The 22,931-nt window shown below is 40.4% G+C and overlaps 3 protein-coding genes across 8 annotated transcripts; all 3 read left to right on the forward strand.

Moving 5' to 3' along the window:
* Positions 1 to 1,819: 1,819 nt before the first annotated feature.
* tal2 (T-cell acute lymphocytic leukemia 2) lies at positions 1,820 to 3,727 on the forward strand. 2 transcript variants are annotated; one of them, XM_039621290.1, is made up of 2 exons: positions 1,820 to 1,972; positions 2,557 to 3,727. In XM_039621290.1, exon 2 carries the CDS (start codon positions 2,571 to 2,573, stop codon positions 2,907 to 2,909), a length of 339 nt encoding a protein of 112 aa, XP_039477224.1. In that variant the 5' UTR covers positions 1,820 to 1,972; positions 2,557 to 2,570; the 3' UTR covers positions 2,910 to 3,727. The 2 variants fall into 2 exon arrangements, with proteins under 2 accessions (XP_039477224.1, XP_031602500.1); XM_031746640.2 differs by having other exon boundaries at positions 1,820 to 1,966.
* A 4,240-nt stretch (positions 3,728 to 7,967) lies between these two features.
* Positions 7,968 to 12,034, forward strand: LOC116326259 (UDP-glucuronosyltransferase 2A2-like). Its single transcript, XM_031747462.2, has 6 exons — positions 7,968 to 8,686; positions 8,846 to 8,994; positions 9,139 to 9,270; positions 9,541 to 9,628; positions 11,082 to 11,301; positions 11,715 to 12,034. The coding sequence occupies exons 1-6, from the start codon at positions 7,972 to 7,974 to the stop codon at positions 11,998 to 12,000; spliced, it is 1,590 nt and encodes a 529-aa protein (XP_031603322.2). The 5' UTR covers positions 7,968 to 7,971; the 3' UTR covers positions 12,001 to 12,034.
* A 3,105-nt stretch (positions 12,035 to 15,139) lies between these two features.
* Positions 15,140 to 22,009, forward strand: LOC116326212 (UDP-glucuronosyltransferase 2A1-like). 5 transcript variants are annotated; one of them, XM_039621237.1, is made up of 8 exons: positions 15,161 to 15,288; positions 15,368 to 15,438; positions 16,651 to 17,402; positions 17,584 to 17,732; positions 17,838 to 18,008; positions 19,301 to 19,388; positions 19,635 to 19,854; positions 21,194 to 22,009. In XM_039621237.1, exons 3-8 carry the CDS (start codon positions 16,685 to 16,687, stop codon positions 21,477 to 21,479), a joined length of 1,632 nt encoding a protein of 543 aa, XP_039477171.1. In that variant the 5' UTR covers positions 15,161 to 15,288; positions 15,368 to 15,438; positions 16,651 to 16,684; the 3' UTR covers positions 21,480 to 22,009. The 5 variants fall into 5 exon arrangements, with proteins under 5 accessions (XP_039477173.1, XP_039477174.1, XP_039477172.1 ...); XM_031747394.2 differs by having other exon boundaries at positions 15,162 to 15,288; positions 17,877 to 18,008; positions 21,194 to 21,479; XM_039621239.1 differs by lacking the exon at positions 16,651 to 17,402 and having other exon boundaries at positions 15,140 to 15,288.
* Positions 22,010 to 22,931: the final 922 nt, after the last annotated feature.

Genomic DNA, 22,931 nt, shown 5'->3' on the forward strand with positions numbered 1-22,931 from the left:
GTGCTGTAGAGGATAACCAAAATGCTACATGAATGTCCATCTGTACAAAATGTGGTTCCAGTCTTCAGTTTTCAGGGTGTTGTGCCACAAAAAATGGACATTTCCAGGTAGACTGAGCCCGATTGAATGTGTACCTTCTGTGTTGCCTTAGTTGATAAAAAATGATAAAGTTTACCACTATATGCCTCCCGATGATGAACAAAAATGTCTTTAAGTCTAACCAAAACTAAGCCCCAATCAACAAGGCTGCTTAAAGATTGCTTTGTTTTACATGTCTGATGAAAACTCCTCACATGATACCAACTGTTGAAATGAGATGGTGCTTGGATAAAATTAAAAGGAACATTTTTGGTCCAGTGCATCAACTTGCAAAGGAAAAACGCAAAAAATAAAACACCTCATTATGTGGTTTTGGTCAGCTGTTTGAAGGACTGCATCAGCAGGACTTATTACGTTATATAAATTAGTATACAAAGTTAAAAATGGGAAGTATCCAAACAGCTCAGACTCATTTTACTGTAACTTCTCTGATCTTTGGCTGTGTTGTAACAGTGTAGGATGAAGTAATGTGATTTGGTCTACTGCTAAAAAAAGATCCAGTGTTTGTAATGTAGTACAACATTCTTTATATATGAATTCTGCAGTGACTTCTGGCTTAGATTTTCTCTGCAGAACCCCCTGAAAAGACACAACATGCTGCACTTCATTCAGTTGAATTTATTTTACGAGTTTGCCCTCATTCTGCTCCCAGATGATGATGATGACTTACAGCAGGTACACTCTGCCATCAAACCACCACACAGAGAAGTGAGTCTGCAGACCTGGAGTGGAGGCTGGACGGAGGCAGCGAGCAGCGGCGCCTGGCCTGCAGGTGCAGCCTCTTGGACGTGCAGCGGGGTCTCATGAATGCCCGATTCAGAAAACGGCCCCCATCGGGCCTGTTCTCCAGGCCCGGGGCTAATCCCGGCCCCTAATCGGATTATGTAAATTCCTACTCCACACAGAGACTTTTATGGAAGGCTGCGTCTTTGAAACAACACTTGAAGGGTGTAAAAAGAACAGTGACAATTGGTTAAACTAGATGTGTTTTTCTGTCTGAACGGAGGTTGAAAGTGGGAGGCAGAGGAAGGGGGTGAGATGGGGGAGTGAGGAGTGGCTACAGAGAGGTGAGTTAGACGCTGTGCTCTCCGTGTTTCCTCTCTAATTTATGTGTGGCCCCTTGGAATGGCTCAACAAGATTACCCTAGTCATAACAAAACCCATATTGTCCGACTGTCAATCTGGATATGGTATTTTTACCTTTTGTGGCCCAATCAGGCCGGATTCAAAGCAGAGCAGCCACTGATATCAAGGTCTTTTCCTCGGTGGAGGGGACGGTGGGTTGTCCATGCCTAATGTCAGAGAAACAGAAAGGAATAAGTGTCCACAGCAGTAAGAGAAGGATCAGAGAGATGAACGTCTCAGTTTCACTTCAATAGGAATTTATTTGTCACCTTTAGCGCTAACCTTCAAGGATTAAATGAGCAATGAATCATAAAAGCAGCACAAATAGTCATTTAAAGAGCTGTTAAATCATAAAAGCTGCAGAAAGGCCCCCACAAATAAAGACAAATCATTTAAACACAGCAGCATCATAAACACACACACACTTGTTCCAAGTGACAGAAAAGGGAGGAGTTATGTGTTTTAACAATCACACCAACCTCACACAATGCACGCAGCAGCTCCACGACAGCACACGTCACACAATGGAGCTCGCGCTGCTATAAAAATGTGGGATGCGAGCACTCGGCACTCTCATCCCTCCCTCCCTCCCTCTCTCTGTCTCTCCCCTCTCCTCTAATTCATTAGGAGCTCAGTGAGCATGAGGAGACGCATCTAAGTGGACCTTTACACTGGTCTCCAGGACACGCTGATGACAAAGGAACCTCTGCCTCTGAGATTTCTGCACATTTCCCACACACAGGTACAGGTAAGACTTCATTCTCCAGGATTTTCCCTCCTCCGAGGCAATGTTTCCACTTATAGTAGCATAGTAGATATTTAATGTGCTGTAATAAACAGTTGATAGCTGCAGATATTTGTTTTCAAAATATTAAGTGCAAAAGAAGTTTAATAAATAGTGTCTAATGTAGTTTAAAATACCATCTGTTAATGATTTAAAAGCTTCATTGCTTGCAAATGGTAAACACTGCAGAAGAACTTGATGTGTCACTTGTGCCAGCCAAAAAAAACTCTGGAATATGCCTTTAAATATGAAGAAAAACACAAAGGCTGCGTATTGCAGAAATAGGTAGTAAATGAATCAATTATGATAAATGCTTTTGTGGGATTTAAAACAATTTGCAAATTTCTCCCTGCTCCTGGTGCCTCCACCTTCCTCCTATCATTTTCAGCACCAGCACTGTGACTGATGATTTACTTATTTATATATTTTAAAGCTTTTATATCCATTTTCTCTGTCTTGCATTGAGTTTGGAAACAAAAACTCAAAATAAACACAAATTACTGTCATGCCTTGAATTAAGTAGCCTAACGTTTTGTCACTTGTTGCAGCTGAGCTCAGCACCATGACCAGAAAGGTGTTCACCAACACGAGGGAGCGCTGGCGCCAGCACAACGTCAACACCGCCTTTGCCGAGCTCCGCAAGCTCATCCCCACCCATCCTCCGGAGAAGAAGCTGAGCAAGAACGAGATCCTGCGCCTGGCCATGCGCTACATCAACTTCCTGGTCCAGCTGCTGGAGAGCCAGAGCGGCCAGCCGGCCGGCCACTCCCCCACCACCCTGCTCACCTTTCTCAGAGGCAACATGGAGCAGCTGCACTCCCCTCCTCACCCCTGGGCCCTGACCAGTGACACGGAGGCTCCGTCGCCCGGATCCAGCTGTGACAGCTCTGAGGCCTGGTAGAGCCGCAGCTCATCTAACAGAAGCAACTCTGGAGTGAACTTTTGGACCCTTTCTTTCTTCCTGGGGTTTCTGCACTGATCTGGTCCTCTGTAAAGACTGTTGTGTGTCTGCCCTCAGGGCAGAGTGTGTGATAGTCAAACGTGGCTGAAAAGTGAGCACCGTCTCTGTGTTGAACTTATGAAATATAATTTGCAGGTGAAATTGATTTGTGTTCTGCATGGGTGTGTAAAAACCTGGATGTACTATTCCCCTCATGTCTTTATGTTAATATTCCTTGTTGCCAGCCCGCCTGGAACTAATTTAGTTTTGCAGCATCGGGGTGTTTTGCCAATGAGGAAAAATGGAAGGGATTAAGGAATTTCTCATTTCGAGCAAAAGATTGAATAAGGAATTTGAATAGATAATGGTTCAGCCAAGACTGCAAATAATCTCAAAATAACCAAGGGCACTTTTTCCCCACTAGTCGACATGCTGCCCCCCTCCTCCCAGAGAAGACTACATGTGACCTTTCTTTTCAATTATCAAGGTTATACCACTTCACAAAAATCAATCCTACGAAAGCCTTTCCCCCTTTTCTCATCCCTTTCACACAACAGTGTCAGTATTTGTTACTAGTCGGGTTGGGTTTTGGCAAAACTGACAATCTTCTTTCAGTAATTGTACACAAATCTCTTCGCTGTGTTTTCACTTGGTTATTTTTTGTACAATACGCATGTCATATAGCCAAAGATGATAATAATAATAATAAGTTGATTGTCTCCTGTTAAGAGTGTGCTGATTATCTTCTGATACCTCTTTTGTAAGTTATTTTGGTTTGTTTGTGAATATAAGGTATGTTATTTATTTGAACTATTTATTTAATAAATGATTTGTTACCTTCTGAATTGTTAAGTATGAGTAATTGTTTCACTAAAGTGTTTCAAAGCCCCCAGTAAGCAAATTTTGAATCACATAGACATAGATACATTTTATCATTTGAACCTATTATAGAAAAGGGGATCTGGACTAGTTTCAGTCTGACATTTACTCCAGGCGCTGATATGAAATCTAATCATTCAGGATACTTCAATAAAAGATAATGCAGATAATGCATTATTATCATTATCAGATAATGCAACAAATGAACTGCTCAGAGGAGTTAAAAAGATTATCCAGACTTCTACCCATCTTTCCCCAGGTATGTATCAATGCAGCTAACCAAAAATTTAATTGTATACTTTTAGATAATAAACTCCATCTTTTAACTAATTTGCTTTGCCATTTCCACCTTTTATTGTTTTTTTTATCTAACAGTTTCATTTTCAAAAGCTAGTTATTTCACCCATCCATCCTCCGTGTTTAAATGATTTATGCACTTCTTTTAGCTATCAATAATTTTTGTTTTTACATTTTGTTTCTTTTTTTTTTGTTGTTTTAGTCATGCTAATATTAAGTGCCCTCAGGGATATTTGTACCCCTGGTTGGGAATCACTATTCTAAACTTTTTGAGGAAGCAGGAAAGTGGACACTCCTACTCCTTTTTGAGGTAAAAAACAAACAAACAAACTCTCAAAAAAACCAAAAATAACTTATAATTAACAATAACCAATAAATATACTATATATAATTTCTGATAGATAGATAGATAGATAGATAGATAGATAGATAGATAGATAGATAGATAGATAGATAGATAGATAGATAGATAGATAGATACTGTAGGTTTTTACACTAAGTCAGAAACACAGCTGATGTGAAATTAAGAGCAAAGCTGCTGCGTCGTTGTAAGCCCAGAGACATTTGCTTTTAGCAGCGCCTGTGATGACAGTGTGGACACAAAACTGACCTCTGCTCTCTGTCTACTGACCAGAGGCCTGAGGGATGAGCGCTCAATGTGACCGCTTAACTTGCAACCTCTGAGGTCAGAGGTCACTCTGGAGTCAAACACTGTTGAGATGACCAGAGTGCAAATGCCGTTCTTGCTCTCTCTCTCTTATTTTTTAAAGGATAGCATCACTCTGTTGCTTCATAAAGTATTTAACAACCCTAAAGTAAATGTAATATATACATAATACAAATATATACATATATATATATATATATATATATATATATATATATATATGGTTTAATAATCCAAAGTGCTCTTCAGATATTTTCTTCGACAAACACTCTGAAAGCAACATTCAGTTAACAGTACTTTAAAAACAAGAAATTTTACATTGCATTGCTTATTTTTACTGCTGCCAGTAAATAATTAGGCCTTTTTTTAATTATCAGAATAGCTGCTGATCAATTTTCAGTCAGCAAACCTATTAATGGATTATTTCTTTCACCTCTAGCTACAACATCAACAGTCTTCTTGTTTGGCAGCCGGTTAAACTGAGGTCAGACATTTACATGTCTAATCGCCTATTGTGACTACAGAAAATGGGCCCCGTTTTCAGGCAAGAGGCAGTAACTAACTGAGCTGCAGAGTAAACACTGAGTCGGTTTTAGGCGCTTTCACCCCGGCTGTTAAACTCCGGCTAATGGTGTGTAAACGGAGCAGAGGGCAGCTGGACACAGTGACTGCAGGCCTGTGGGACGTGACAGGTGACTCTTTGTGATGCTGCAGTAATACTAAATGAATTCTATGGTAGAGGCAGAATGACAAATATTTCAACCAAGCAGTATGGCTCATCTATAACATGAATTTAGGAAGTGTTTATGGCTTGAGGAATTTAACAGGAAATTGAGCAACTTTCTGGTAAAATGCAAAAAGATTAAAATAACAGGGGACTGCTTTGTGGGCTGAACGTTTTGGTGAAAGTCATCGTGATGTTCCACAATTCAGTCATCTGACATTGAAGGCGTGTGAAGCCTTTTCCGTACAGGCTATAAGGCTGTGAAAAAGCATTTTGTTGAACCACCTTATTTACAGAAAACGCCTAACGGCAGCGTGAGCATAACTCTGACCTCAACTTTCCACAAGGATTATGAAACCATGCACTGAGAAATAATAACAAATCTGTACGCTTCTCATTCCCTCCACCAAGTATATTTGCCTGATTGACTATTCTCTCCCAAGTATGTGGGCAATCGTCTATTGAGAGCACATTTCCTTATCAGCGTCTAGCACACTGTCTGAATCCGTTATCACAATGGGCCAGATCAGTGCAGGCAGCCCCTCGCTCTCTCGGCTGAGGCGCCCATGAAAAAGAATTTCTGGAGTTGGGTGCCAACCGATAGGCCCTGAGCTCTTTATCCCCTTAAAGCCAATTCACACTCTGCATGTTTAAATATCTCAGCTCAACCCCTGCCCTCCCACTCCCATCACGCACTCGAACCCCTCCTCCTCCCCCTGCACCTTCCTCTCGCTCTCTCTCTTACCCTTCCGAGTCCAAGCATAGACTTGCGAAGCTGCCGACCTGCAGCACGGGTTGGTGGGTGGCTGGGTGGCTGGGTGGGATGCAGGTGCAGGGCTGGTTGGATAGTGAGAGGAGGGGAGTCTTCCATTGTTGGGCTGGACAGCACCCTCTCTCCTCTGGAGCACCCTCTGATGGGGGAGCCCACTGACAATCACACATCCTAATCTGATTATGCAAATGTCTACTTCAAAAAGCATTGCGCTGTAACCCCTTACCCTGTGGTGGGAAGACAGAGCAAGGAAGGAAGAAGTGGAAGCAGTAGGAATGCAAACAGGAAATGGTAGATTGTTGAGTTCCAGAGAAAATTAAATATGAGGGCAAAAGCACAGTTAGGGGCTCAGTGATTCTGCTGGTTAATCACTCATTGATCACTCACTCTCACACATCCACCGCACCACCAGGGGAGGTCTAAGGTTGAAAACAGTACACACTCGCACACTGAATGGCCAGTGACTGCCTCAGCAGGCCATTGAATCCAATATTCAAATGCTTATTGTTTTTCCAGACGCTCCTGAATCCAGTGTCAAAAGGAATCTACAATGTTAATGAGGGGGACAAAGTACCCAGAGTTAAGATTTACACGCCCAAACAGTCAGCAGTGACGTTTCCCAAGAACAACAACGATTCCTGAAGGCATGGCTGACAACTCTTCCAACCCTTCTGGCCTCAGCAGATTTCTGAAATCAGCTGCCTCTTTCTGCTCCTGGATATCTTTCTACTACGAGTCTTTAAAATGTTGGGAGACATTGTGTAGTTATACACTGTAGGACTTTCAGCTAAGTGCTAATGGTTTAAAATTCAACATCGTAGTGTATCATGGTGACTTATCCAAATATGGACTGGAGGCACAAGTGAATATTGTCAGATCTGAAAGTATTTGCTCAAAAACCAAAGTTGAAACTCAAACATAATAATGTAAGGATCAGTTCATGATACTGAGAGCTAAAACTTCACCCATTTATTTTCTTAACTACTTTTTGGGTTGGTAGCCTGGACCATCCCCTGATGTTTGGAGAGAGGCAGAATGCAACCTGGACAGGTCACAGGCAATGTTGGATTTAATTTAGAGTCACTAAACCACCTAACATGCCAGACAAAAATAACAAAGACAAAGAACACACAAACTTGCAGAGATGCTGGAACTAACCACTAGTTTTAAGCTAGGAATGCACCGATGCAACATTTTCCAAGGTCAGATATAAAACTCTAGCATCCATAATCCAGATTTACATCGTAGATGTAGCAGTAAGTAGTGACGAAGGGCGTGCAGAGACTTTGTGTGAAACAGGAGGCTTTTTTAAAAAAGGGAAGGGATCAGAAGTATGAGACATCATATTACTAACTCTATTACTTACTAAGTTCCGCATATGTTGTGGGAGTTATGTATAAGCCTATATAACTGAAATTTCACTCTACCTGTACTATACTAACAACCACAAACTGGTGCTCTGAAAACTTTTTTCATTTCCTAGTGTTTTTCTCTTATTTGTTTGTTTTGTTTTTTCCAACACTGTCAAATTTATGGTTATTACGTTTTAACGCACGCTAAAATAAGCAATGGTTCATAGAAAGAAGTGAGTCAGAGTTCAGATTTATTTAATAATCATCTTTCCTTATATACTTTTACAGAAGGATCAGCCCACGGCTGGTTTTCCTGCTGACATTCAGACACCATGGAGCTGCGTCTCTCTGCCTGCATCCTGCTGGTACTTTGTGCAACATGGAGTGCAAATGGAGGGAACATTTTGGTGTGGTACACCGAAGGCAGCCACTGGATAAACATGAAGCCTGTTCTGGAGACATTGGTTGACAGGGGACACCAGGTGACTGTACTGGTCCCGAGCTCGTCATTGTACATGAATGCCAATGAGCCATCCCGCTTTCGCTATGAGCCCTTCAACGTCTCTTTCTCAAAGGACGCCATGCAGGATTTTTTAGAAGAATTCCTTCGATTCTCCATGTACGAAATTGATTATATGAGCTACTGGGAGATCTACATCAGATTCAGTGAAATAATCAAGACTCAAATGCAGTTTTCTATCCAGTATTTGGACGGTGTGGTGAAATCAGAAGTCGTCATGAAGAAATTGAAAGAGGGAAATTACGACCTTCTCTTGGCTGACCCCATCTATCGTGGCAGTGACTTGGTAGCAGATATTTTGGGAATCCCACTCGTCTTCTCCTTGCGCTTCTCTGTAGCTTATAACTGGGAGAGACATTGTGGTCAGATGCCTGCTCCACCATCCTTTGTACCCGGTGCTATGAGCAAACTCACAGATAAGATGGACTTCTCAGAGAGAGTGTGGAACTTTCTCTACTACGCTCTTCAAGACATCGCGATGAGTCACATTTTTGGAAAAGTAGACAGATATTACTCTGATGTCAAAGGTGAGCAAATAGGCATGAAGCACTGGTTTAAAAAAACATTTTTTTAAATCTGCTAATACTATAAATGCAGTGTTTTATATCTCATCAGATCTGATTAAGAAAATATGTCTTCTATGAACTATTGGTGATACGTTTGGTGATACTCATGCATTGCAACAGGAACTCCCACAAGTGCCTGTGAGTTGATGAGTAAAGCAGACATCTGGTTAATCCGAACCTACTGGGATTTTGAATTCCCTCGTCCTTTCCTCCCCAACTTCAAATATGTTGGTGGGATCCACTGCAGACCTGCTAAACCTTTACCAGAGGTAAGGACACTCAACTATTACCATCTGATTAATCATTACATCACAGAATATTCCTGCCAGGAGCAGTGAAGCCATCAAAATGTTGAACAAAAATGCAAAAACAGCTGGTTGGCTGCCAGTGGGATAATATTCGACTTGTTACAGGATCTGGAGGAATTTGTGCAGAGTTCTGGAGATGATGGCATTGTGATCTTCACTTTAGGATCCATGATCAAAAACGTCACCAAAGAGAAGGCAAACATGATAGCCTCAGGCCTCGCTCAGATCCCACAAAAGGTCAGAGGATAATCTTTGTGCCAACTGTAATCAGTTTTTGTAAAGCGTGGAGTAGTTTTTCATGTTCCAGATAACTACATTTATTAATGACATTACAGATTGGACATTTCAAGTTCCCCTCCCTTGTGGGAACAAGCCAACTTAAGCTTGTTTTGTTTTTTAATTCAGAGTGTGAAAATTCTTTGTCACCAACTTGATACACTGTGTCCAACAAAAACACCACAATACACTGACAACACAGTAAGCTTAGAAATGTGTTACTGTTTATAGGTGCTGTGGAGATACAGGGGAGAAAAACCAGCAACTTTGGGTGCCAACACTAGAATATATGACTGGATCCCTCAGAATGACCTCCTGGGTAAGTAATGTTGGTACTCGTGGATATGGGCTTGGATGGGCAGAAATTATACTAGTGAAATGAGATGCTAGAGAGATAGCAAATTTAACAGTACCACTGCCAACGAAATTATTTTTTTTCTCAAAACCTTTACTTAATTTTAATTCTTAAAGCCACTTGAGGCTTGTTACGACCCGGCTCATAGCCGCAACATAAGAGACGATGAATACCAGATTGTGGGTGAGAAGAGGTTGGCTAAAAATGGCTGGTGCCACTAAGGCAAAGACAAGTGAGCTCTCGAAGCTCCGTGGGTGGGGTGAATGCCGCTGGATCCATATCTGGCTGGTCCGTACTGCCACGGCGAGTGAGATGAGCCATGTGGGAATTAAAGGAGGATCCAAACGCAGGCACTTGTAAAGGTGTGAGGGTGGTTTATTAAACACAACAAAAGAGATGGACAAAATGGTGAACGGAGAACTAAACTATACTGGGAAAACTAAACTACTGACCCTGAACAGAAACACAAACCTGAACACGAATAACAGCGAGCAGAAAACAGATGACGGTTGGCAGCAGGGAAACACACGGATGAGACATGGTGGATACACAGACGGACCAGCCAAACTACAAAGACAGAGGACACGACTTAAATACACACAGAGAAACACAGGGAGATTACACACAGGTAGGGAACACAGCTGGGAATAATCAACAAGACGAGACAGAGGTAAAACTGAACACACTCACATGAGACGCAGACCTTCACAATAAAACAGGAAACGAGAACAAATCCTTAAACATAACATAAAACAAAACACTGACAACATTAAATCATAACAGGCTTATTTCACCACAGTCAACATTAACTTCCTAAGACCCAAACTCTTCCATGGCATGCATTTTTAATTTCTTTTTTATATTTGGGCATGTTGGGACCTGATGAATGTAAAAACAATGAATTTCCAGATTTTTTTTTTTTTTTTTTTTTACCTGTTTTTTGTTTCTGAGAAAAATGAGATCCACATATGAGGTTTAAAATTGTTTAAAATTACAGTAGAACAGTGGCAGTATAATCCTCATAAGTGGATATCAGGCCCTTGTTGCGCAAAATTTAGTATTTTGGTCTAGACAACCCAAAATGCCATGTCCACATATGTGGATACCAGGTCCTGGGAGGTTAAATGTATTTTTGGAAGCTGTGAGCACTTTTGATGACACAAGGAAACAATTTGAAGACTGAGAATTTTCTGACATACTATCCTGATAACTTATTACTTCTTGTGCAAACCTGCTGTGTTGATTAGGCTGGGATTTTTTTTCTCTCTCTCTTCTTCTGTTGCACTATAGAGTTAGCTGTTTGAATGTGCAAATCAGTGTCAGCTAAAATCCCCTGTTCCAGGTTGTTGATATCCTCCTGTTGTCCAAATGTAAAAAACTAACTTTCAATGTCACACGGTTATTTGGCATGTGTCAGGTCATCCTAAAACTAGAGCTTTCATCACTCATGGAGGCACAAATGGGATTTACGAAGCCATCTACCACGGAGTTCCCATGGTGGGCATCCCAATGTTCGGTGACCAGCCAGACAACATGGTCCATATGAAGGCTAAAGGAGCTGCAGTTATTCTCAACTTGAACTTCATTACAACAGAAGATCTTAGAGACACTATCAACACAGTCATCAATGACAAATCGTGAGTTCTCTGAACTATCTGTGCTTTGGATTAGGTACTGAAAGCATAGACTGTAAAACAAAAAAACATTCAAAGAAAGGATGGATGTAGGCTCAGAGTATGAAAAGTGAAGTCTGCCTCTGCAGAAATCCATACAAGAGGATATACAACCCTATAGCTCTTTCAACACAAAACGCTCCTAAATTATGGTCACATTTAAAATAAAACAGATGTCAACACTTTAGGGCATGGCTACTTTGCGTCATTACCCTATGAATGTGCAGTAACCTCAGATTCTCAGTTAGTCATGCTCAAGTCAAGGCTTCAAAATAGGACTTTACTAATCTGTTATTTGTCACATGGACCATTTTATTTTTTTACGTACAGTAAATGATTGAAGCTGATTTTTTTTAAACCCATATGCACATTCACAGGTACAAAGAAAATGCTATGCGGCTGTCCAGCATCCACCACGACAGACCCATGAGTGCTCTGGAAGAAGCAGTATTCTGGATCGAGTTCACACTGAGAAACAAAGGGGCCAAGCACTTGAGGGTCCAGGCCCATGAGCTCACCTGGTACCAGTATCACAGCCTGGATGTCCTGGGCTTCTTCCTCACTATAGTTCTACTCCTCATATTCATCTTCATCAAGACCTGCAGTTTCTGCTTGCACAGGTGTTGTGTCAGGAAAGGAAAGACAAAAAAGAAGGCTGAATAACAACTAAACTGAAATGGTGCTGTGAATGTTGGGCCGGGGCAATATTTGTTACCTACATGAAACTTTCTTTCATTTATGTTGAATTTCCCTTCATCTTCTCCTTTATGTATCACCACTAACTACTTTAACTGATGCACCAATTTGCAGAAGTGTACCTGAAGTTAATCTGACATTAAAAACCAAATGCTGATTGGATGTTGTTTTGTTTTTTAAAAGAAAAACCCCCCACAAATACACACACCCACACACAAAATTCCTTCTGTGCCTTTATTTGAGTAATGAAAAGTCGACACTTTATGTAATCTTAGCACTACCATCAACTTATATATAGATGTGGATCATTTTTACATATAGAAATCATATTAACATTAATCACATAACAAAAAAACAAACTGCCCTCCATGTCCTGAAAGAGGTTTACACAAGAGGTTTTACACATTTGTATGGCATTTACTATCTACCTTTCTTCTTATTTATAAACAGTTTAGGAATTATATTATTCCAATCATTTTTTTCTATCTTCTTTGACCTTCCCCAGCATCCGCTATATTGTCATGTAATACCACTAAAATGGTGCACTGAGTCAATGTAGCATGTTCTCTGCCCTGAAAGATGTAGGTAATACAATGCAAGGCAGAGGAAGCACTGGTGTCCTACTCAAGGGGACAGCAAACAGTGACTTGAACACCTTGAACATGGCCCTCATCACTACCAGATCCTCCCAGAAGATAACATGCTCAGTTCCAAAGAAAATAACATTGGAGCAGCTTACAGCTGTTCAAGAGTAAAATGAATCAATGATACTCAATTAACAGCATTTCTTGTGAACTGATAAGATAAGAGATGTTGTTGCCTATGATGACACGTAGGAATATCAATCTGTTACGGACAGTTCAAATACATTTGCTAAGATAGCTTTTTGTGAAACGGTTTCATACAAACACAATTGCTATTCATGATTAGCTTAATTATGTCAGAGCAAACTGTGAATTTGTTTCTATTTCAGTAAAGTGTTGCCACCTGGTGGTGAAAGTTTTAGGTTCATTTTTGCAGACGGTAATTTCAAATAGCACACACATTGGTTCAGGTATGTGGATGTGGATGACACCTGGGAGAAAATCAAATCTCAGGACATACCACAATTCACTGATCACATTAACTCGGTGGACCAACGCTTCAAATTCACCAGGGAGGATATGAAAAGTAGCAGGTTAGCCTTCTTAGACTGTGAGATTTCCATCAGTAATGGGGGACGTTTAAAAGTTGATGAAAGCTCCAGCCGATTCAGGAGAGATGGTCAACTGCTGCCTAAGCAAAAACCCTTAATGATCCCTTATGTGTCAGGAGTATTGGAACAGTTGAGACGCGATTTTTCTAAACACCGCGTCTCTGTGGCTTTTAAACCCCAAAACACGGTGCCCCAAAAAATTGGTCCACCCCAAGGATCGGGTCCCCCGACACAAACAGAGTAATGCAGTGTATGCTGTTAAGTGCCAGTAGGATTGCCAGGACTTATACATCAGAGAAACCAAACAACCTCCAACTGTAGCCATTCCCCAACTCTCTGTGAATGGTACTCATGGCCATTGATCAATGGTCACTGATCAGTGATCAATGGTCTTAGAGGATCAATAGGGTGCACATGACCCTCTTGGGGACACTCCCACAGGGCTTAACGTCTGGGACTCTCCACCAATTGTTCTTAAAACTGAAGAAGCTTCTTGGGTGAAACATCTGGGTGAAACATCTTCAAGGAAACTTAAAGAAGTTCAGACACTTTTCCTTGATTTCAGTCATTGTGCAGATGTACTGTTTATAATGTTGGGGAAACCTGCAGTCAACTGAGACTGAAGAAGTCACTTGGATGAGTGACGAAACGTTTCTCCCACTGAAAATGACACGTCCAGATGAACAGAATCAACCTTTTGGAATTTACTTACCTGGATGATTGAGCATGCACCAAGATACAAATAGCACAGTTAAGATACTCTATCTTGCCAAAAGTATTTGCATTATTTCCCATCTGCCTTCACATGTATATGAACTTGAGTGACATCTCATTCTTCATGGCGCAGGGTCAGTTGTTTGGACCCAGTCTTCTGTCCATTGCAGGCACTGTGGCACATCTTTTTGAAAATGTCGGGGTGCTTCAACTCTTAAGATTTTTGTGGGCAGCTATATTGGCATTTCATCACCATGTCGAAGGCAGGCGACTTGGCGCTCTTTTTTGGGTGATGGAATTTCAGTTCCCATCAGATCTCGTGGGCAGAACAAGATCTAGCTGCAGTCAATATAAGGGTGATAATGTGGTCTGTCCAACTGCAGTCTTAAGTGATTTAGTGGATTGTCACTACAGCGACAACGGTGACAAGCCAGCTGGAAAAACAGGAAATGGGGCTAACAGCCGTTCATCTACCTAAATCTTAAAATCGCTGTGTGGGAAACACTGATTTTTTTGTTTTGTACATCTCCAAAACATGACTTCTACCTAACCTAACTGATTTGCTTAGTTTTGTTCATTTGAGTTGCAAATAATTTAGTTCAAATAATGATATTCCACAATGATTGCGCTTAATTGTCTAAAGCTGATGTATGAATGTACTGAAAAATATTGTTAAAGTTAAAATACTTAAGAGTAATAAACTAGTACAGTTTATGAACATTTTACTGATGGGCTTTTTTAGACAGAGGATTTAATTATTTCTGACATTTCTGAACTGGATTAAAAAATTATAATCAGAAAACACTCTGTTTTAATATTCTCCAGTGTGAGCATCTCTAATCTGAACTAATATCAGCCTTCACTGAAAGCCAACGGCTCTCTGACACTGGGCATTGAGATGTTTTACTGAGTTACTATTAAACCCCATTTCACATTTAACTTTCAAAGTAGCATTGCAAATATCATCAAAGGCAAATGTGTTATAAGAAAACCCTAAGCTTTTGTAGAGCCACGAACATGTTACATGCTACATTTCATCTTGAAAGGATCTGCTCAAAAATCAGCCACTACGAACGGATCCAACACAGATCCAGACCAGATGAACTGGAAAATGATTTGTTCCACACAATGACTCCACACATCTGCGATCATGATCCTTCCCGCTGTGCAAGTGGACCCGGTGTTACGGATCCGGTATTGAGCCTGTGGTACATCCGGGGCGGGTCCGGTCCGGAGTGACTTGACAGTCAGGGAAGTTTTAGCGGATTCAGGCCCGTGTTTACTTTCGGCGGTGTTGAGCCGCTGTTCTGTCACCTGCTGTCGGGATTCAGCGTCTCTTTACTCTGGTAAGTTGCTCTTAGAGACATTTTGCCCATGTTGTGCAAGCAGTTACATCCATACTGATACTTTGTACTTTTATTTTAGGGAGCTCGGTCATGTCTCCTTCAGCGGCCCGAGTTTAATGCCTTCCGGTATTGTGGTCACGTTAAATCAAGGTTGTATAACGGCCACAACTTTGGCGGCCTGTCATTCTCGAAGATTGTTTTCCTTACTTTTTTGTTTGTTTTTCCTTGTGGCTTTGTGTTTTTTTCTCTCGCTTGTATTTCTCGTGACAGAAACTTAATTTCTTTCGAGGGGGATTTTGTTCCATCGAGCTGTTGGTGTCAGGTTCAGGCAGCAGGCTAATTTAGAAATTGTTTACTTACACGCACGCACGCACGCACGCACGCACACACACACACACACACACACACAAGATATAGATAACAAAGAATCAAATGAGTAGTTCATTACCAGGCCTCTGTGCCTGGAATAAATCTTTAGTGTTTTTCAGTGGTTTTATTTGCAATATCTCACCGTTAAGCACCTAGACTAAGGTCAGTTCCTTAGTTAAATCCAGTTTAGGGTTTTCTTTGACCAGTAATCATCTTGAGTGTGTGTGTGTCCTTTCATTTCCCCGTCATTTTATGGTTCCATCCTTAACAATCCCTTTAGGAGTTTTGTAGATACTTATCTTTAGGAGAGCATCTGGGCCTATAGACGGTGCCGCATTCTTTTTAATTCTGTTCCAGGCACCAAAATTGTGTTAATTTGTTGGTGGTGGTGTTTTAAATAAAAAGTTGTATTAATATTAAAAACCACCTTACTTGCTTTGGTGTATTCTTTACAGACATAGTAGCACAATTAAAGAGCAGCTACTTGGAGAAAGTTATGCCGTTCTGAAGGATTCTGGTACGGTTGCTTTTGCTTCCTCTGCCCCGACCAATCACATTTCATCTGTCAGTGCCGGCTCTCCGGCTTATGTCAAATTTTTAGAAAAACTTAAATAACTGCAGTATTTCAGGGTGTATCCTGTTGAATACTTTGTTGAGTATACTCTGGTTTTTTACATCTTCAGATGTGACACGGGTTCTTGGACATATCATAGAGAAGTTTGGTGAATTCGACATTTGAAATGACTACTGTTTCCTATTACTTCACTCTGCCTCTCCTCAGCTAACAATTACAACATCAGGCTTTGACATCCTTTTTATTTCTTTAATTCTCATACAAGTTAGATATTACTCTTGTTTTTTTCAGTACTGTCAACTTTACTATCATTACTTTATAACCCATTATGAAATGACCAATGCAGTACTCAAAGAAGTGAGCCAGAGTTCACCTTTATTGAGTTAATGATTATTTTTCCTGGAATGCTTTCACCAAAGGATCAGACCACAGCTGGTTTTCCTGCTGACATTCATGGAGCTGCGTCTCTCTGCCTGCATCCTGCTGGTACTTTGTGTGACATGGAGTGCAAATGGAGGGAACATTTTGGTGTGGTACACCGAAGGCAGCCACTGGATAAACATGAAGCCTGTTCTGGAGACATTGGTTGACAGGGGACACCAGGTGACTGTACTGGTCCCGAGCTCGTCAATGTACATGAACACCGATGAACCTGCCCGCTTTCACTATGAGCCCTTCAACGTCTCTTTCTCATTGGAGGCTATGGAGGAGTTTCTAGAAGAGTTCCTCCAATTCAATGTATATGAGATTGATTATATGAACTACTTGGAGCTCTACATTAGATTCATTGACATAATGAAAACTGACCTGCAGTTTTCTATCCAGTATTTGGACGGTGTGGTGAAATCAGAAGTCGTCATGAAGAAGTTGAAAAAGGGAAATTACGACCTTCTCTTGGCCGACCCCATCTACCCTGGCAGTGATTTGGTAGCAGATATTTTGGGGATCCCACTCGTCTTCTCCTTGCGCTTCTCCTTAGCTAATAACTGGGAGAGGCATTGTGGTCAGATGCCTGCTCCACCATCCTTTGTTCCCGGTGCTATGAGCAAACTCACAGATAAGATGGACTTCTCAGAGAGAGTGTGGAACTTTCTCTTCTACGCTCTTCAAGACATCGTGATTGATCAGTTTTCTTGGAAAGTATTAGACAGATATTACTCTGATGTCAAAGGTGAGAAAATGGACATGAAGCACTAGGTTTAAAAAAACAACAACAACACTATTAAATTCATCCATTCGCTTCCGCTATTAAATTCAGTGTTTTTTATATCCCATCAAACCTGCCCAAGAAAATACAACCTGCATGAACTATTAGTGATATGTTGATGTCTATTATTCATGCATTGCAACAGGAACTCCCACCAGTGCCTGTGAGTTGATGAGCAAAGCAGACATCTGGTTAATCCGAACCTACTGGGATTTTGAATTCCCTCGTCCTTTCCTGCCCAACTTCAAATATGTTGGTGGGATCCACTGCAGACCTGCTAAACCTTTACCAGAGGTAAGGACACTCAACTATTACCATCTGATTAATCGTTACAGAATATTCCTGCCAGGAGCAGTGAAGCCATCAAAAAGTTGAACAAAAATAATAAAAAAAAAACAGCTGTTTTTTTGCAGCGGGATAATATTCGACTTGTTACAGGCTCTGGAAGAATTTGTGCAGAGTTCTGGAGATGATGGCATTGTGATCTTCACTTTAGGATCCATGATCAACAACGTCACCAAGGAGAAGGCAAACATGATAGCCTCAGGCCTCGCTCAGATCCCACAAAAGGTCAGAGGATAATCTTTGTGCCAGCTGTAATCAATTTGTGCAAAGCATTGAGTAGTTTTTCATGTTTTAAGTGCTCTACTTCTGACCATCAGAAATGAATTACTATTTCTTAACATTTTGTATTGTAATTAACAATTATTATTCAAGTTACATGTACCTTGTGGGAATCAGCTTACTTCATTTTTATAGCCTTATTCTTTTAAATTTCACATTAATATTTCTGAGCAGTGTATTTTAAAAGAACCTTTTGAAAACCCATTAGATCTCAGTGTGCAAAAAACATCATGTTGAATATCTATAGTGGTACTGACTGGGTAAACTGTTAGGAATAAAAGGAAAAAGTTGCCACAACATGTAAAGGGAAACACAACCTAGCAAGTGCTGAATTCAAAGACGCACTGAAAATGAAAATGAAAAAATGATGCGGCAGGCTAGTCTATTTTGCTGAAATATTATTGCAGCAACTCAAACAGGGTACTCTGTAGTTACAGACGACTTCACAGATAGGTACCAGGGCATCACTTAGATCCTTAGAGTCTGAGGTGCAAACTGGCGGTGTTGGATGTACTGAAACATAATGTCCCAAAGATGTTCGATTGGATTTAGGTCAGGCCAGTGTGGGGGACAGTCAGCGGTATCCATTCCTTTATCCTCCAGAAACAGCCAGCATACTCCTGCCACATGAGCCTGCGTATCGTTGTGCATCAAGAAGAACCCAGGGCCCAGTGCATCAGTGTAGGGTCTGAAAATGGGTTCAATCATTTTATCCACATAACTAAATGCAGTAAAAGTACTGTTGCCTAGTCTGTAGGTCTATGCATCCCTCCATCGATATACCTCTCCAAAATATCATTTAACTAGAAACTCCTCCATGCTCATGACACTGTGCTGGGAGACGGCAAACCTTCTTTCAGTGTTACAATATGTAACACTTCAGTGTTACATATTGTAACACTCTGTCAGTGCGCCCCAGGGTGGCTGTGGCTACAATGTAGCTTGCCATCACCAGTGTGTGAATGTGTGTGTGAATGGGTGGATGACTGGATATGTAAAGCGCTTTGGGGTCCTTAGGGACTGTTAAGGCGCTATATAAATACAGGCCATTTACATATTGAAGTACTACCTGCACAACCTTTAACTGATTAACAACTCCCGCAGCTACTTAGCCGATCAGTGTAAGTTTAGTTATGCTGAAAAAAACAACAACAATAAAATAATGTGATATATGTACTACAATAAATAAGTATGATAAGATATAATGAAAAAATACCATGTGAACTTTCTATTTAAAGGTGCTATGGAGATACAGAGGAGAAAAGCCAGAAACTTTGGGTGCCAACACTCAAATATATGATTGGATTCCTCAGAATGACCTCCTGGGTAAGTAAAGTTGGTACCAATCACAGTTATTTCTATCTATGTCTGCCTTTTATGCCATGAGAAATTATGCTAATGAAATCAGATGCCACAGAGACGGTAAAGTTCACAGTAATACTGCCAACTAAGAATTTTTACAAAAATACTCAAATCAGCTCAAATTAGTTGTTCAGGTTTATTGAAAGCTTTTTGCTGTCCAAGTGTGAAAAACTTACTCCAGATGTTTCATGGTTATTTGACATGTCTTAGGTCACCCTAAAACTAGAGCTTTCATCACCCATGGAGGCACAAACGGGATTTATGAAGCCATCTACCACGGCGTTCCCATGGTGGGCATCCCCATGTTTGGTGACCAGCCAGACAACATGGTCCATATGAAGGCTAAAGGAGCTGCAGTTATTCTCAATGTGAACTTCATGACAACTGAAGATCTTAGAGATGCAATCAACACAGTCATCAATGACAAATCGTGAGTTCTTTGAACTATCTCTGCTTTGGATTATGAAAGTATAGATTTTATAGCAAAGATGAATGTGGGCTCGAAAAGTATGAAGGCCAAGCAAAACATACCATAAATATGGATTACAGTGGTCCTTCGTTTATCGCAGGAGTTACGTTCCAAAAATAATCCGCAATAGGTGAAATCCACGAAGTAGCCAACTTTATTTTTTACAATTATTATAGATGCTTTAAGGCTGTAAAACCCCTCACTACACACTTTATACACTTTTCTCAGACAGGCACAAACATTTTCACACTTTTCTCTCTTGTTTAAACACTTTCAAACTTTCATAGAAAAAATAAAAAGTCCAGTATTATAGAATGAAACCAAAGGTCCCCAGGGTTCCCTTTGACGGTGCAAAACGTTTCGTCGGCATTGTTGTGTTTGTTGGGGAGAAAACTTACAAACATACAGTACAGCACTCCAGAGTCACACTGCTAGCGATCAAAGATTTATGTCAATTTGACAAGCTGAACGCATTCTGTACTGTACAGGAGACACGGCACGAGGTTGATTGACAATGGTCTACAGCCAATCAGGACGCAGAACACAATGCGCTTTAAAAACATTTTTAAAAAGCATGCAAAATTGAGTACACTCAACAATAGAAATATTAACTGGAACTAAATGGAAACTAATTCTGCAGCATTAATCTCTGGTTTTCTTTACAACAGTTCATTACTAACTTTATGTTGATTGGAAAAATTTAATGACCATGTTATCATCAGATAACACCTCTAGTATGCAGAACAAGAGTCAAATGACCTGCAAAACACACATTTGTATTTCAGCGCACACAGATCCTAAAGCAGAGGGCCTGGCTTAACAAAGAAAGTTCATAACCATTGTCGTGATACCTGTCATCTCCAACTGGGGTTTTAAGTTTTGTGGAGCCAGCTAACACAAAGAAAGCCTTACTGGGTTAAACTTCTATAACCTCAGTGAACCCTCTGACAATGATCTTGTGGTCTCACTGGTCTCAAAGCTTATTTTACTTCTATCTTTTTTATAAAGTTCATGATTGAAAGTTTTTTTAGGGGGCGTGACTTATAGTAGAGTCCAAATGATGGACGGATGGACAATAGCAGGTCATGAAGGAACAAGGGTCTAATGAGCATGATAGTTGAAGTACCACTAAAAAGCTTCAAAGACCACCAAATGATTGAAATATCTCTAGATGTCAATTTTAACTTGAGGCGTTATCAGTTTTAGAGTTTTGAAATACATCCCTGTATTGTCTGGCAAAAAAAAATCAAAGTATAACAATTCAAAGGTTAATTTTTTGAACCTATATGCACATTCACAGGTACAAAGAAAATGCTATGCGGCTGTCCAGCATCCACCACGACAGACCCATGAGTGCTCTGGAAGAGGCAGTATTCTGGATCGAGTTCACGCTGAGAAACAAAGGGGCCAAGCACTTGAGGGTCCAGGCCCATGAGCTCACGTGGTACCAGTATCTCAGCCTGGATGTCCTGGGCTTCTTCCTCACCGTAGATCTACTCCTCATATTCATCTTCATCAAGACCTGCAGTTTCTGCTTGCACAGGTGTTGTGTCAGGAAAGGAAAGACAAAAAGGAAGGCTGAATAATAACTAAACTGAAACGGTGCTGTGAATGTTGGACTGGGGCAATATTTGTTACCAGCATGAAACTTTCTTTCACATATGTTGAATTTCCCTTCATCTTCTCCTTTATGCACCACCACTAATGACTTTAACAGATGCATTAATTTGCATAACAGAACCTGAAGTTAATCTGACATTAAAAACCAGGGGGGTAAAGAAAAAACACTAACATCAGATTGAATTCAGTATATTCAAACTTGGTTTTTTTTTAATGCATACAGAAATATTTTCCTAAAAAGCATTTCATTATTTATATAAATATATTCTTTACTTTTTTTTTTTTTTTTTACAAATTCAATCCAGGAAATGTGACAATCAACATCTTCATCAATAAATCTGATATCTGCATCATGATTCTGTGGCGTTTAAAGTCAAATTTCACTGTATGATAATGATTTATCTTTATGTGGATCAATAATAACTCAAGAATGAGATGATACTCTGTAAGAATATTTTAATAACAAATAAAACATTTGCATGGTGGTGACCCAGCACTCTCTTGAATGGATCATTATGATATATTCAGCTGTGAGCTTGTTGAGGGTCAGCTTGTGACCACTGACATATCCACCACCATCCCGTGGAGCAGCTGTAGTAAACAGGAAGACGTCTGAAGCTTTTCTTACTGGTTCCAAAAACGGCAACCTATCCAAAACATTTATTCAATAGATATGTCAATTTAATGTGAAATAGAGCCAGCAGTACTTTCACAACTTGTGAGTAGATACAGCATTAACTCCGCCCTGAAAGATGTAGGAAATACAATGGAGAGGCAGAGGAAGTACCAGTGTTTTAGTCAATGGGACAGCATACAATGACTGAAACAGCTGGAAGGAGGCCCTCATCACCACCAGAGTCTCCCAGAAAGACACCATGCTCATTTCCTATGGAAAAAAAACAACCCCAAACACGATAGCTCTTCAAGAGTAAAAATGATCCTTGATTAACAACATTTCTTGTAGAGTGATAAAAGACGCTGATATCTACGAATATGTAACTGTTAATGACAGTCCAAACAGGTTTTAAAATGTTTTTTGAGAGATTTTTCATATAAAAAATATGACATAGAATTAAGCTATATGATTAGCTTAGTTGCAAATTCTTTAATATTTGTTACTACTTCAAGAAAGGGGCGAGTAGCTACGTCAAGACTTTCCAGTTGCCATGTGGTGGTCAAAGTTGTAGCCAAATTTTGGTTAGGGACATTACAAATAGTACAGTTAAGATTGTCAAATTGAAATTCGTTAAGACTGAGAGAAATAAAGTGAGATTTCTCTTGTATGCGTGTTCTTGCCAAATCACTTTTGTCCCAAACATTACTGTATTTTGCCTAGAAATTATTCATAATCAATTAATTCCAGCTCTGCAGGACAAGACCACAAGAGCATAATGGCGTTTCAATATCTGTTGCTCTCA

This window comes from Oreochromis aureus, linkage group 12 (assembly GCF_013358895.1).
Source record: "Oreochromis aureus strain Israel breed Guangdong linkage group 12, ZZ_aureus, whole genome shotgun sequence".
Lineage (NCBI taxonomy): Eukaryota > Metazoa > Chordata > Actinopteri > Cichliformes > Cichlidae > Oreochromis > Oreochromis aureus.